The sequence below is a fragment of the Sander vitreus genome, chromosome 6 (genome assembly GCF_031162955.1).
Source record: "Sander vitreus isolate 19-12246 chromosome 6, sanVit1, whole genome shotgun sequence".
In the NCBI taxonomy this organism is placed as follows: Eukaryota; Metazoa; Chordata; class Actinopteri; order Perciformes; family Percidae; genus Sander; species Sander vitreus.
Genome location: NC_135860.1, coordinates 4694433 through 4709125, shown reverse-complemented (window position 1 = coordinate 4709125; position 14693 = coordinate 4694433). Strand labels below are relative to the sequence as shown.

Genomic DNA, 14693 nt, shown 5'->3' with positions numbered 1-14693 from the left:
GTAATTCCTTTTAAGGGAATTAACTAAAGGACCAGATTTCAGTTAGGGAACTTTGCAGTGAAACCTGATTGTTTATGACTTTTTAAACTCTGGCATCACTTTAAGACTCTTTTAGCCATGCTAGCTCGGGCTATAGGTCTGGTTCAACACTTTGGTTCAAACTGAAACATCCCAACAACTACAGTCAGGGTTCATACGCATTTTAACCAATACTTTTCCATGACTTTTTGGCAAATTTCCATGACTATGTATTCCTGAAAATGTCAGTCGACATTATACAATAAGAATAAAAATCTGTGTTAAAGTTTACCCTCAGAGGTTTAACAATAAAATGAATGACAATTTATGTGGTTCATAGAGGGATTCGTAATATCGCGCCCCGAATAGAATGTTGAGGTTAGGACGACGTGAAATACATTTATTAATCACATATTATTATTATTATGCTGTGTTAAACAAAAAAACAATTCCATGACTTTTCCAAAACTTTCTGGGTCTTTTTATGTTTCCAAAACCTTTCCAGGCCTGGAAGTTGCTTTTTTTAACTCCATAACTTTTCCAGGTTTTTTCAAAACGTAATTCCGTGGATTGCTATGAAATGTTGTACATACATTCACGGTCCCCAAAGGATGAATCCTACTGACTTCAGTGATCCGCAGACTTCATCGAGCGCCACCAGCAAGTCAACGTTTTCACTTAAACAGTGAAATAGCTCTACATCTACAACAAGGTTTGGCACAAAATGTGGTACAGGCATTCGTGGTTCATGACTTTGGTGATTCGATGACTTTTTCTTTAGTGCCACCATTAGTTTGACATCTGTGATTCTGAGTAAAATGTCTCGAAAACGGGACTATGGATTTGCATGACATTTCATGTCCCCATCAGGATTAGTTGTAATAATATATATATTAGCACCATCAGGTCCAAATTTAAATGTGTTCAATACTTTGGTTGATGATCAGATATCTGCAGAACTGACATTTCCATTAAACGCACCAGTACTTAGTAGTTTTGAGAGCAAATATTAGCATGCACACTAAACTAAGATGATGAACACTGTCAACCTGCTTTACATCAGCATGTTGTCAATATCGTCATTGTGAGCATGTTAGCATCCTGGTGTTATTTCAAGTACAGCCTCAGAGGCTAGAGTAGCTTTCAACTCTTTGTCTGATGATTCGATAATCAGAGGTTCCCTGACTTTTTGACTTGCAATGCCTTAAAATGAATCTGTGTCAGATGAATCAGATAAACCTATCTTACTTAAACTTTTCGCACAACCTTCCCGCTCCCTGATTTATTTCCTGCAATGCAGTGCCTCCCCATTAAGACCACTCGTTTTTTCAGCAGAGGACAACTGTTGGATTAGCCTGAGAAAAGTCGGGAGTGTGCTGAAACCACAGAGGCGACAGTCTTCCCTGATCTCCCTTGACCCCGGCGAGGGTACAACTCCACGAGTGTCACAGCAAGAGCTTCGCTGGGTCGTGTTCGGTTTCACCCGTCTGCCTTTCAGACCTAGCTCTGAACAGGTAGAGGAGAAAAGACCTATAGAGTCCTCTCCTTTTCTCCCTCCCTCCCCTCCCTGCTCTCCTTTCTCTCCCTCTCTTTTCTTCCCGGCCGGCTAATCTGTTCTCAGGTTTAGGATTCCCGGTCCGGGGCTCTTTGAGGAGGAGGAAATATGGGGTTGGGTAAACATCAGGGTTCTCACTGCAGGGATTACAACACCCATATATCACCGTGACAACTGCCTTTTCAGCGGATGACAAGTCGCCAGGACCCTGTGCGAGGAGGGATCCAATGACACTTCCTATCGCCACTGCAGACACTGATAGCGCATACCGTCACCGTTTTCACAACATCGTGTCAGTTTATGAGGATCCGGTGTCTACATATCCTCAGCCAACATCTTTAGGTTTGATGTTTTCACACATTATCGCACCTGATGTTTGGCTTGTGGGCATCTTCAGAGGTAACAACACAAACGGAAAAAGGGCTCTAGAGAAGCGCTTTGATCACGTCCTTTCAGAGAGACTGCTGTTCATTGTCCGTGACTCCATTTCACTCTCTCCTCTCCACAAAGCGAAGTGGCACGCATGGCGACATGCTGCTGGATGCATTGTGTTGTGTCTCAGCGATTCAGTGTTACTTTAAATAATGTGAAACCAGTCAGGCCTCGTTTGTGAGAATCCACTTTTCTTTTATCTAAAAAGACATCACTAAAAGGTCAACGAGGTGGATCGTTTTCCCAACCTCTCTGGGACGAACACCAATCCATGTGCTCATGCATTTTAACTGTCAGAGGTTAAAATTCAATTAGCCAAATGGCCGTATTTTTCCAAAGAGGTGGGCGCGTCAAGTAATTCCTCAGAGTGATACATAATGAGAGACACGGGACGCTTAAATGTTCTCTACGGTTGTTCTTCTCACTGGTGTGCAGTTGACAACAAACAGTCATGTCAGAGCAGAGAATTGTTGTTGTTGTATTTGGAAAAAAAAACAACAATAGCCAACCCTATTCATTTAGTTATAAAATCCTAGCGCACCACGGAGCCAACCTTACTGACAGTCACGCTGCCCTGGCTCACCCTGCTCCCTGTTTCCATCACCCTTCTCTACTCCCACTAGGCATGGGCTGGTACACGATTCTGACAGTAGGATAACCTTCAGCAAAAATATCACGGTTTCACGGTATTGCAGTATTGCAATTACAGCTTTAAAATGTATTCTTTTTTTTAAATGTCTGGGTAAAAAAAATGAAATACAATGTATTTTATTTTTAAACACACTGCACACTGGCAGGGAGACGGATTACTAAACTGCAGCTTCTCTCCTTGACCACTCATAGCTCATACCTTAGGTAAAAAAAATTGTTTGTGGTTTTGAAACCTTGACTTCTTCAAACCGCAGTATACCTTGAAACCGGTAACTGGCCCATGCCTAACTCCCACCTCCGTCCGTTTCGTGGTGAGGTCATTTTGAGACTCAGTTTAAAACGTTCACAGCTTGCCTTGCTGTTGCTCCGGCATTGCTCTGTGTACAACGACACAGCTAAACAAAAAGGTTCAACTGACAATCTGCAAGTCGATGCGGGGGTTTCTTGACTGTAACATCTTGGGGGGGCAGCCCTAGTTTGGCAACATGATAAACCAGAACATTGTGTTGATGTGGACCATCAAACTGCTTTGTACTGAATGGAGGCAGTCACAGATTGAGTTTGAGTTTTTTTTTTTCATTTCATTCTCAGTGGTGCTAAAGCTGGCACACACATAAGTGCACAAAGCGACACACAAATCAATGAATAAAAACATTCATACTCACAAACTTGCATTTAGATGGACAAACACTTCTTTTAAACTATATATTGAAGCCAACATCTTAATAATATGAATTAAATGAATGTTTATTGATACAAAGTGAACTGTCAAAAGTCACAGGAAGAACACATGTTGAAAACAGCAGCATAACTAAATGTTTTCAGTGTTATTCCCTTACAAAGATATTTTTAGACTTCCAAACACCTTGACCTTTCTTTGTAGGGAACAGCAAATGTAATCCAGGCTGTTTTGTTGTGGAGAAAACACCACGTCAGCCTTTATGTGACTCAATCTGAAAACAACATCTTCCCTCTGGATGTTGGAAATGTTGAATTTCAGTGCAAAGATGCCAGAGTTGTGCCTGGTACTCACTTATATTGTCGCATATATAATCACAGTGCCATCTCAGATGTTTATGGTTTTCATAGGGCTGTTTTTCATGTTTTAATTAAAGCGACAAACACTGAGGACAAAAACTAAATAGAAGAAAAACTGCATTTTTACGCAATCTGCACAGATTCAATCCCTCTTTCAACAATCAAACTGATTTCCTGAAAATATTCACTATGTGTGCATTATTGCCTGCTGTCAGATCTTTTTTAAATTTTTTTTTATTAAAGCCAAAGAAGTAAAACATACATAGAATTTGTAAGCATTATTCATATATACTGTACGGCTGACAGAGGAAGTGTTGGCAGGCATCTCCACAAGTATGAATAAGGCCATCTGGGAAGAATTATCCTCATTATAACAAAAAAGCTAACAGTGATTTTATACAAGGCTCTATTCTGCTGTTCCACTATCTCATAACGATAAGCATTTTATCATGGTGAAACACGCATTATCTCCGTCCACTCCCTCCCCCATTTCTTGGTCGAAGCAGGATGACTAATTAACAGCATTAGTTCCATAATTCAGAGGAAGACCAAGATGTCCAACATCCGATAGTTGGAATCAAACTCATATGTGGGCCACCAGCGTATTTCATGTCTCGCTATCAAGAATACAAAGCATCTCGTTTTAATTAGGCGACACTGTAATGTCAAGGCCCGACGCATGATGCTGAATCACTGACCACAGAAGACTGGGCCTCCTCCTTCAGCTCATTGTTCTCTTTTGCAGGAGTGAATAAAGCCGACCTGCTCAGACATCCGGGGCGTTGTACCAGACCCGGCAAATCTCTACGTTTCGACCCTCACCTATGGTCATGAGCTTTGAGTAGTGACTGAAAGAAAGAGATTGCAGATACAAGTGGCCAAAATTAGTTTTCCTCTGTAGGGTGGCAGGCTCAGCATTATAGGGTGAGGAGCTCAGACATCGAAGGGAGTTTGGGGTAGAGCCGCTGCTACTTTGCGTTTAAAAGAAGCTAGTTGAGGTGGTTTGGGCATCTGATAAGGATGCCTCCTGGGCACCTCCCATTAGAAGTTTTCCGGGCATGTCCAAGTTGTAAGAGGCCTTGTGGTAGACCTAGAAACGCTTGACACATTTTATATCTCGTCTAGCCTGGGAACGCCTGGGGGTTTCCCCAGGAAGAGCTGGAAAACGTTGCTGAGGAGAGGGACGTCTGAAATTCTTTGCTTAGCCTGCTGCCCTCGCAACCCTGCCGCGGATAAGCGGATGACAATGGATGGATGCTCATCCCCTCGCCTGAGGCAAACAGGCTTTTACAATTGATTTGTGACATGATGCAGCTGCCAATAAACCTCATTTATCACACTGCTGTAGTCAGTCATGATGATGATTATAACATAAATCATGATGGATGTCATATTTAAGGCCAACATCACCATGAATATTCAGCATTTGTCTTCGGTTAACCCTGCACATCTGGTCCAAATGTTGTGATTTGACGTGACGGCTTTGGTAGCATGAATCCCGACATTTCTCACTGTGCTGGATGAATAATTCGACTTTATATAATCCTATAATTACGGAGCAGTCAGTTATGGATTTCAGGTCAACCGCATCCATCCTGTATGACTCCAGTGCACACTTGGCGGGCCTTGCAGCGGATTCCCATGACACACAGCTAAATTGTGGAGGTTCGACCTACGCATGCGGTGGTTGAGCTGCTTCAGACCTTAAGCACCTCTCCATCCTTATCATCCCTCTGGCGTTCAGTTAAAACAATACTTCATAACGAGTGCGGTGGAAGGTAAAAATTTGATACCCTGCCCACTTAATCACACTAGTGGGCACACATTTATTTCTGCAAGCACATTAAAAAAAGACCCATCCACCCATCCAAGCGTGCACACACTACATAACACATAAAGACAGCAACCTTGCCTGAAGCATAAACACATGACAAGACATTGGAACAAGACACTTAAGAGACATTTTCCATTCTGTTTTGTTTGGCGTCTCTGAAATTTGAATTCACAGCACAGGAACTCTGAGCTCACTTTAAAGCACCCATATTGTGCTCATTTTCAGGTTCATAATTGTATTTTAAGGTTGTACCAGAATAGGTTTACGTGGTTTAATTTTCAAAAAACACCATATTTTTGTTGTACTGCACATTGCTGCAGCTCCTCTTTTCACCCTGTGTTCAGGTCTCTGTTTTAGCTACAGAGTGAGACCTCTTTTCTTCTTCTTCTTCTGTACTATCTTTGATTGCACTCGCACATGCGCAGTAGCTCAGATGTAGATCATGTCAGCTAGCTAGCTCCATAGACAGTAAAAGAACGGCTGTTTCTCCACCTTCGGTCAGTTACAAGGCAGGATTAGCTGGGAGACTTCTAAATGAGGGCGCACATGGAAGTAGTTCTTTTGTAGATTATGGTGAACTTGTGTGTGTTGTAGCAGTGCTTTGCTATTGAGAACGAGGTAGCATGCTAGCGTTAGCATTAGCATGCTAACGCTACGAGCTAATGGTTGCGGTTAGCCAGCTCCGATTTTGAACAGCTCACCCGGAGACTGAAGGCAGGACTCATTCAGAAACCGTATCTCACTCAAAACAGCATGGATGGATTTTTTTTCAAAGTTTGTATGCGTGTGGAAGCACCAGAGACACAAAATAACACCCCAAATCCCAGAAAAAGTGATTTTTTCATTGGCACTTTAAGAAGAAATAAAAGAAAGACTGGGAAAGACTAAAAGCTTACCTTTGTCTGACGAAGCTGGATGCCATAGAGGAGAATATTTCGGAGCTTAGCTGCTGAGGCCAGGTCCATGATAGCTGCCGGCTCTACCCCTCCCACGCTGACTAACAGCTCATCTGAACCGCTCAAATGCACCTATCAAAACAAAATCCACCGCGCCCAATCAGAAAACGCTTGCCAATAGAAAGGATCTCTTACCAGAACAGCAATTATGCCCCTTTTTTGGAGCAATAACAGCTCATTGTTCAAGCAGCCATTTAAACATGTTGCAACTCAATAGGCCTGTTTATTTAGGGTTGTGTTCAGAGAGTGTGCTGAGAGTAAACAGGTTGGGTGATGCACAGTCCTGTCTGAGGATATAATGATTCTCTAATTTAGCTGTAAATCTGAAGGGGCTCTGGGGTTTATTTTCTCCAATGAGGGCAGCATAATATCAAACACATTGACACAAGTTGTGACACACTGGTTCGCATTACTGTGTCAACCTTAATCCAACCTTTAGCCGATTACCGTAACCCGCCCGCTAACAGAAACTGAACTCAAGATTTATTACCCGCAATTATTTTGTCATATAACCTTAAAAACTGCAGCAGTGAGACACGATAGTCAGGAGAATCGTGTCAAGGCGTCAGCTCTAAACGTGCAATTACACTTCTACTTGAATATCAATCAGACGTTTGCTGTCATCGGGTGACATTCAATTTGAAGAGTGATTATTCAGCACATTAGCAGGTGTTCAACCTTCAGGCCACATTAGTCTACTTAAACACTGACAGTGATATTTGTGCGAACATATGAATAACTGAGGCATATACAACAGCAACTGACAAGACCAACTTAAAGCAAAAAGTTAAGGACATCTTGGAACTGCCCACTTAAACAACTCATGTCGACCTTTGGCCACCTGGACAGTATACTAGAAGGTTTAAAGGAGAGATATACTTTGAAAAACTATTGAAAAATAGCTACTGGAAATGTACAGTACTTTGTACAATGTAGAGTGCATTTTTGGCTATTTACGACAAGACATCATGTCTTGATATTTAATGATAGACAATGTTTTCAGTGATCTAAAACATCAGCAGTCAATGTCTGGTTTTATTGTGAGTTCCTCATCAGAAATCCACCATAGAAGAAGAAAAACATCAGTAGCCTCAAATTACTGGAATGAAACACATCCACAAGACATGGTCTGTTCTTTTTTTTTTTTTAAATTAGAGGTGCGGCTGCGATCGCGCACACCCTGATTTGTACTAAGTGGTTGCTGCTATAGGCCGCTAGCAGGTGATGTCCAGAAAATTAAAAACGGACACTTAATTAAGTACAAGAAGGCCAGGCAGGACAGTGGGTACTTTCAAAAATAAATACACTTGATTTAACCGAATAATGCACGGCACAGTGTCCCAATAAAGGAAAACAATCCAAAGGTGGAGGCAAAGAAAGTTTCTTTGTTAAAGTAGAGTTTTATATTGCACTTTTACAATGAACATTTACCAATGAAAAAAAAATGGGTGACTGTGTTTAAACTCGTATTTGTTTGGATTCTTTCAATCTTAGAAAATGACTTAGAATAAAACATAAGATTTGTTGCTAGGTGGTTAAACTGTTATCCATTATCATGTTTGAGGTGTACCGATATTGCATTTCAGCCTCCAATTACTAAAATAAATAAGTGTCTAATACATAACACAAAGGACTCCTTGGAACAGACATCAATCACAGATTTATGATACCTAACAACATGAGACATAAGGTGCTAATATCAACAACATGGGGCTCTCGCTTTGAATACAATGCTCAAGACCATAGCACCTCATTTTCACAGACGGTTTGAAACAGTGACCTCCATCAACCAGTCTGCTTCTCTGCCCTCGAGGCTACCACCTACACTTCAAACTCAATTATCCCTCCACTGATCCCTTCCATGTGATCAAAGCTGTGATAAATAACGGGGTACATGTGCAACCTAACAACAGCCCCCTGCACAAAAACCAAGGTAAGAAAAACACTTTGGTGCTGAACTAAGCCTCATCACTTATAACCGTTAAACTCAGAGGCTGCTTCATGTTTCTCGTAGTCACAACTTCCCCGAATGACTTCACACACATTCTAACGCCACCATGAAATCAGGTTATAAATGGAGAGAAAAGCAAACTGTGTGCTCTGTTAGAGACTTACAGATTGTTTTGCTTATTTTAAATGCTCTTTGCCTTAAACTTTACAGGCACTGTAGCTTTAAAAGGTAAAGTTAAAGGTACTTTATTGCCACATACATGTGGCAAAATTCATTCTCTGCATTTAACCCATCCCTCAAGGGAGCAGTGGGCAGCCATTTACAGCGCCCGGGGCCCAACTCCAGATCTGAGCCAGTGCCTTGATCAAGGGCACTGACTGGAGAACCTAGTACATGTTTTTTGATGGTGGAGGAAACCGGTAGCCTGACAAGCCAGACCCAACATCTTGATGTGGGTCTGGCTATCGGTTTCTCAGCATTGGCAGGGCTCAATCCGAGGGGCGGGATAAACGGTCTTTCAAATTCCCTCTGCACGCAATAGGATAGCGCTACAAGAGAGCAACGAAGAAGGTAGGGGAGCTAGTTGATAGATTCAACTTTTGCCGTATCCAGTCGGCAAAACTCCGAACACATCTTCCTTTTTTTAAGAATGACTTCAGTGCCGTTCTTTGTTCAAAGAAAAGCTTCCAGAGTCACAGCCAAAGCCGATTCGAAAGACCGCTGTTCACCTGCAGCAGCAGCCATAAGCCCGCCCACCGACTATACACGATGTGATTGGCCCGGCCAGAGTTGCTAGACTGACCCTATCTGCAAATTACATTTGGTGCATCTAGATTTCTAGGCTAGGAAACTGGAGGAAACCCACGCAAACATGGGGAGAACATACAAACTCCACATAGAAAGGCCTGGAATGACCTGGATTCGAACCCAGAACCTTCTTGCTGTGAGGCCACAGTGCTAAGCACTGGGCCACCATGCTGCTTTTAATATAGACTTATAGTCTTATATGTCTTTTGTGGGGCTGAAACTAATGAATATTTTCATTATCGATTATTTCTATAAGTTTCTATAATTAATTAGTTTTAGTCCATAAAATGTTGGTCGACCAACAGTCCAAAAACACAATAGAATTCAAGCAAATCTTCACCTTTGAGAATCTATTTGATAAATGACTTATTGTCACAATTCCATTTCTATCAAAACGGCTGTTGATTCATTTTCTGTTGATTGATTAATCAACTAATCAACTATTCTTTCAGCTGTTGGGATTTGTTTTAACTTAAATGAGTGTTACAGGAATTAATAGAGATAGATAGAATATAATAGATTAGAGTACAACAGAGCACAGAGGATTTGAGTAGAGTAGAACAGAAAAAATAAAACAGAGTGCACTAGAATAGAACAAAACTAAATAGAATAGAGTGGACCAGACTGGAGTGGAGTACAGTAGAATAGAATGAAATAGAATAGGTTTGGAGCAAAATTGAATATAACTGAAGTGAACTGAATGCTCGATGGTGTTTTAAGCCCCCAACATCGACTTCAAGGCAGCGCTGCGACGGTCGACTTCAAGGCCCATAACCCTAACCATTGCCTAAACAAGCTGAAAGAATCACTGCAGACTCTCTACACCCTCTCTTTCCTGAATATGAACTTCTGCCATCAGGGAGAAGATTCCGTGTGCCGAGATGTAAAACAAACAGATTAAAGTTATCGTTTATTCCAACTTCCGTCAAGCTGTTGAATTCCGATAGTAAAGAAATAGTAAATCTAAGCCCAGCAGAGCAGGGGTGCAATAAATGAAATAAATGAAATAAAAATGAATGCAATAAATACAACAGCACGTTTCGCACTTAGTGCCTTAGACGCCTTGCTGATCTCATTTTTCATGTTGATTTTATTTTATTGTGTTTTACTTGTATTTTATTTTATGTTGATTTTAGAATGTTTTTATGTTAATGTCCAGGCAGCGCTGCCTGGAAGACGACGTTGGGGGCTTAAAACACCAAACACCGAACTGAATAGACAAGAGTAGAGCAGAAGAAAATAAACAAAAACAAAAATCTTAATAGTTGAGTAAAATATAGTATAATAACAGAATATAACAGATTGGAGAAGAATTTAATATAAAAGTAATAAAAGAGAACAAAAATAGAATAGAAGAAACAAGATGACAGTGGGAGTTCTGGGTACTCTGACATGCTTTTATAGGGAGTGGATCCCACTAAAAATGTGTGAATCCATGTGTGTGTGTGTGTGTGTGTGTGTGTGTGTGTGTGTGTGTGTTCTATTGAAAACTTGGTAAAACAAATAAGAGCGGGGGTTTCAGTGAAGTAATGCTGCGTGACATGTGCAGTGATTGAGACTGATTTGGGTGATTTGGCGGTAGAAATCGGCCCTCTGCAGGTTTGTTTTTTCTTATTACCTGCCATTGTTTTGGCACTTACTCTGTGTGTTAGTAAGAGGTCAATTTTCCAAATTAAAAAGGATGGTAAACAGAACCTTTCACAAATATTTGGATGCTTGATTTGATCAGTTTGTTTTAGGTTTTTCCTCTCAGTGATCTCTCTGGTCAGTGTTGCTCTGTGGGTGAACAGTAAGCGAGGCCAAGCTGCCGGGCTCTCCTGGGAGGTGTGCGGTTTCCAAGCAGCTACAGAGCTCATCAATAGAGCCGAGGTGGACTACAGGTGACGTTTTTACAAGCGGAAAAAAAGACCAGGTTTGGCTCGCTGTGTAGTACATGTACCTTTGAAGAAACAGAATCTGTCCCTCTGCCAGATGTCTGTATTCAAAAACATGCAAAGAAAAGTTCATTCAAAGTGTGGGAAATGATACTGAGACATGTTTAACTCCGCCTCTTACCAAACACACAGACCCACAGTAACTCTGTATACACTTACTGACTTTTGAGTTGATTTTCAAGGAGACACAAGCTCTGATAAAGACCTGATTCAGGCTGTTCCACCACACTAACCACATCCAGGATGACTGTAAAGGCTGAATTTGTTTTGTTGTATAAATTGGTAATATACTGAAGCAATAAAGCCATAAAAAAAAGTAATAGAAGAACACACACACACTGACCTGAGAGCACATTGCTCAGCTAAAAAATGCATTTTTTCTGGCGGGAAAGAGACAAGTCGATCCTGTACTAATGAAACCTGCTGTGTGGCGTCTTACAGCTTTATTGAAAGGCCAGCGTACCAAACACAAATCAAGGCAGTGGTTTAATCAAGTAATGCTGTGTGACATTTGCATTTGTATTTTGGCAATGGCCCAAGTTAAAAGCTAAGATTGGCTTTTACAAATTCAAAGTTTTCTCCCTGTGCTTTGCATTGCCAGAGATCTTGTGCAGTTGACTCCCGGCATCTGTGCATTCATTCTTCTTCACTGGTTTACAAATCTGTCCTTCAGACAACAACAAGGTCTGGAAACAAGTCAGGAGTCTGAAGGAGTGTAGGATAAATTTGGAAATGTGAAAAGTGGCTTCGGTGGCTTGGCTCTAATGATGGCAATGACGGTCTGTCAGTGAGTCCATCACTTTGGTCCAGACTAAAACAACTATTGGACAAATTGCCATGAAATTCATGATGCATTCTACTGACTTTGGTGATGTCTTGACCTTTCATCTAGAGCCACTATGAGGTTCACTTTTGTGGATTTCAGCGAAACGTGGTACAAGTATTCATGTGTCAGCCTCACAGAGCAGCCAGAGAAGTTGTGAAACTCTTAAGTCTTGTGGCTGCAGTATCCGTGTATGAACTCACCCAAATGACGACCAGCGGGTGGAGAAGAGCCCGATTCGCTGCCTCCAAATCCGTCAGTACGGCCTCCACTTCAGACAGGCATGAACGATTGACCTAGAGACCAAGGACATAAAAAACTACATAAGAGCTTTTGAAGCAAAGATTATATTTTCTCTCCACGATGACCAGCAAGATAAAAAAAGAAAAGTGCGCTAGAAGATTTTAGAAAGTCCAAACCCTGCTTTGGCCAGAAAATATCATAAATATTTACACTGACATGTTTTCATTTCTCATTAAAGTTGAGCTTAAAATAGGAAACTTACAGAAACCTGGATGAAGTTCCAGTCTTTTAACAGATAGCCGGCGTTTTCTCCCATCAGATCTGGGATGACATCCAGCTCCTGTAAGACAGAGATACCCTGACTTTAAAATATTCAGTTGACATTCTGCTTGTTACAGGATCCTGAGTGATAACATTAAAGCAAGAGCTGCAGTACCAGGGTCCTCATGCATCTGATGTTGAGTGACGGATGACTTCAGTGCTCAAAAGGTCAAGAGGCTTCTGGTTTTTGTTTCAGCCACTTCTTCAATCATTTAGTGTGAGTACACCCACCTGTTTTCCTGCCATGACTGATTTTATGATTATGAAAAAATCTAAATACACTCAGGGAGTATGCAACTGAGTGGCTCATTTCCATCAATGGTAATCAGAAGCTTATTAGAACAAATGGTAGATATTAAAAAAAGAAACCGTTTCTGGGCTCATTTATACTTCTGAACTGGCAGGAAAATTCTGTCATATGCAAAGGCCGGGGACAGCGATCAGGCAAAAACCAACTTAAATTTCATTATGCTGCAAATTGAGTCAACGGCCGATGTACGGCCAAGAATCGTAAAAGCTTTTTTGCACAAAGAACCAGGACATTTAGGTCCTGATCTTTCCAGTCAGCTTCGGCCTTGGCACACGAGTAACATGAGGCAACCGGATAGCATGCCATATCCACCATGTCCGTTTCACATTCATCTTTGTTGTTATGCCTCTAATTACAGCCTGGTACTTCAATTTCACACACTCAGGAAATAAACACAGAAATAAACATCCAGACTCTGAGTTTGGCATGAAGATATAGTTGTTTTAAAATAACAGAAAGTCATTGGAAATGTAAAATGGTTATGGGAAACATATGTCGGAGGGTTAATTTGTCTTGAAAGATAACTGCCCATGGCTTCAGGAGGAAAATCATTTCAGTTCGAAATGTAGATTTGTAGGGTTTCAAAAAAATGTGACGTGATCTAAACCAGGTTGGGCATGAAATCCCAGAGTAGGAATGTTTATTTAAATTTAGGCATGGCCTGGAGAGCCAAGAAGGCTCGGCGACCCAACCACTCTGAGGACACAAGAAAAACAAAGAGCCCAGCACAGCAGTGAGCTACCCGCGGAAATGATTTTTAAACGTGTTAATGTAGACCAAAATATAGTTATTTTAGTCATGGGTATAGTTTTAAACAATGTAATGTTTAAAAATCACATTAAATATTAGACTTAATGTTGTAATATGTGGTTATTTTGGCTACTTAGGTGCTCTGAAATTAAGCTGTAACAAAATACTTACATATTATCACTTATAAAGTTGTGTTGTGTGTTAGCCAACCGTTTCTTATCTACACATCCAGTAATAACAATGCAACAATAGCATTCATTTAGAGTCGTGTTTCTGGCCACCTGACAAATCAAAGTCCAACATTCATAGATTTTTTTTAGCTCTAGATTGCTCTTCATGAACTCCTTAGTAATATATATATCCAGCTCTTTAGTTTCTAAATCCTCAACAATGTTTAGTTTTGCTAGCCGCTAACTCTGTCTGTCTGCCGCTTGGTGCTGGCCAATAAAAATAAAGATTAGTGCAGCTTTACAGATATGGCACATTTATTAACTGCTTAAATAAAGTGTTTGGTATGACTAGTAGCAGCTGGTGGCAAATGTAAGCTCATGTTACCTAGGTTGAGATAGATATTGCTGTGTGACTGACATTATGGAGTCAGTTTGCTGACTTTATGACTCTTCTCTACTCGCTACTGTTACACTACAGCTAGCATTTATCATCCCTTTTTGTCACCGGTAATACAAATAAGTTTTAACAAGAGTCTACAACCATGCTGGCAGCTCTGTGAGCCTGTACTTAGCATTTAGCTCAAAGCATCACTGTGCCTAACGTCAGAAAAGCATGCGAACATTTGATAATTAGCGCTAAACCCAAATTAAACACAAAGTACAGTTGACTTGAGCCTGATGGGAATGCCATAAGGTTAACCAGGTTAGTAGGGTTCTTCCTCTGGGGACCATAAATCACTGCACAACATTTCATCCAATAGTTGTTGAGATATTTCAGTCTTAACCAAAGTGGTGACGACAGACCATCATTGCCATCCTTAAAGCTGCTTGCAAGGCTAAAAATGTATGTTTGTGGTGGTATATTTCTTGGTAGAAAAAAAACAGCAGAGACAGATTTAA

The 14693-nt window shown here is 41.0% G+C and overlaps 1 protein-coding gene across 2 annotated transcripts in view; it reads right to left on the bottom strand.

Annotated features, from left to right (window-relative positions):
- The window catches only part of crppa (CDP-L-ribitol pyrophosphorylase A), a 58812-nt gene that overhangs the window by 16560 nt on the left and 27559 nt on the right, over positions 1-14693 (bottom strand). For both annotated transcript variants that reach the window (XM_078252162.1, XM_078252166.1), the window contains 3 exons: positions 12505-12582; positions 12203-12295; positions 6425-6556 (listed from right to left, as the gene is read on the bottom strand). In XM_078252162.1, coding sequence (XP_078108288.1) covers positions 6425-6556; positions 12203-12295; positions 12505-12582 — 303 coding nt within the window. The remainder of the gene's footprint in view (positions 1-6424; positions 6557-12202; positions 12296-12504; positions 12583-14693) is intronic.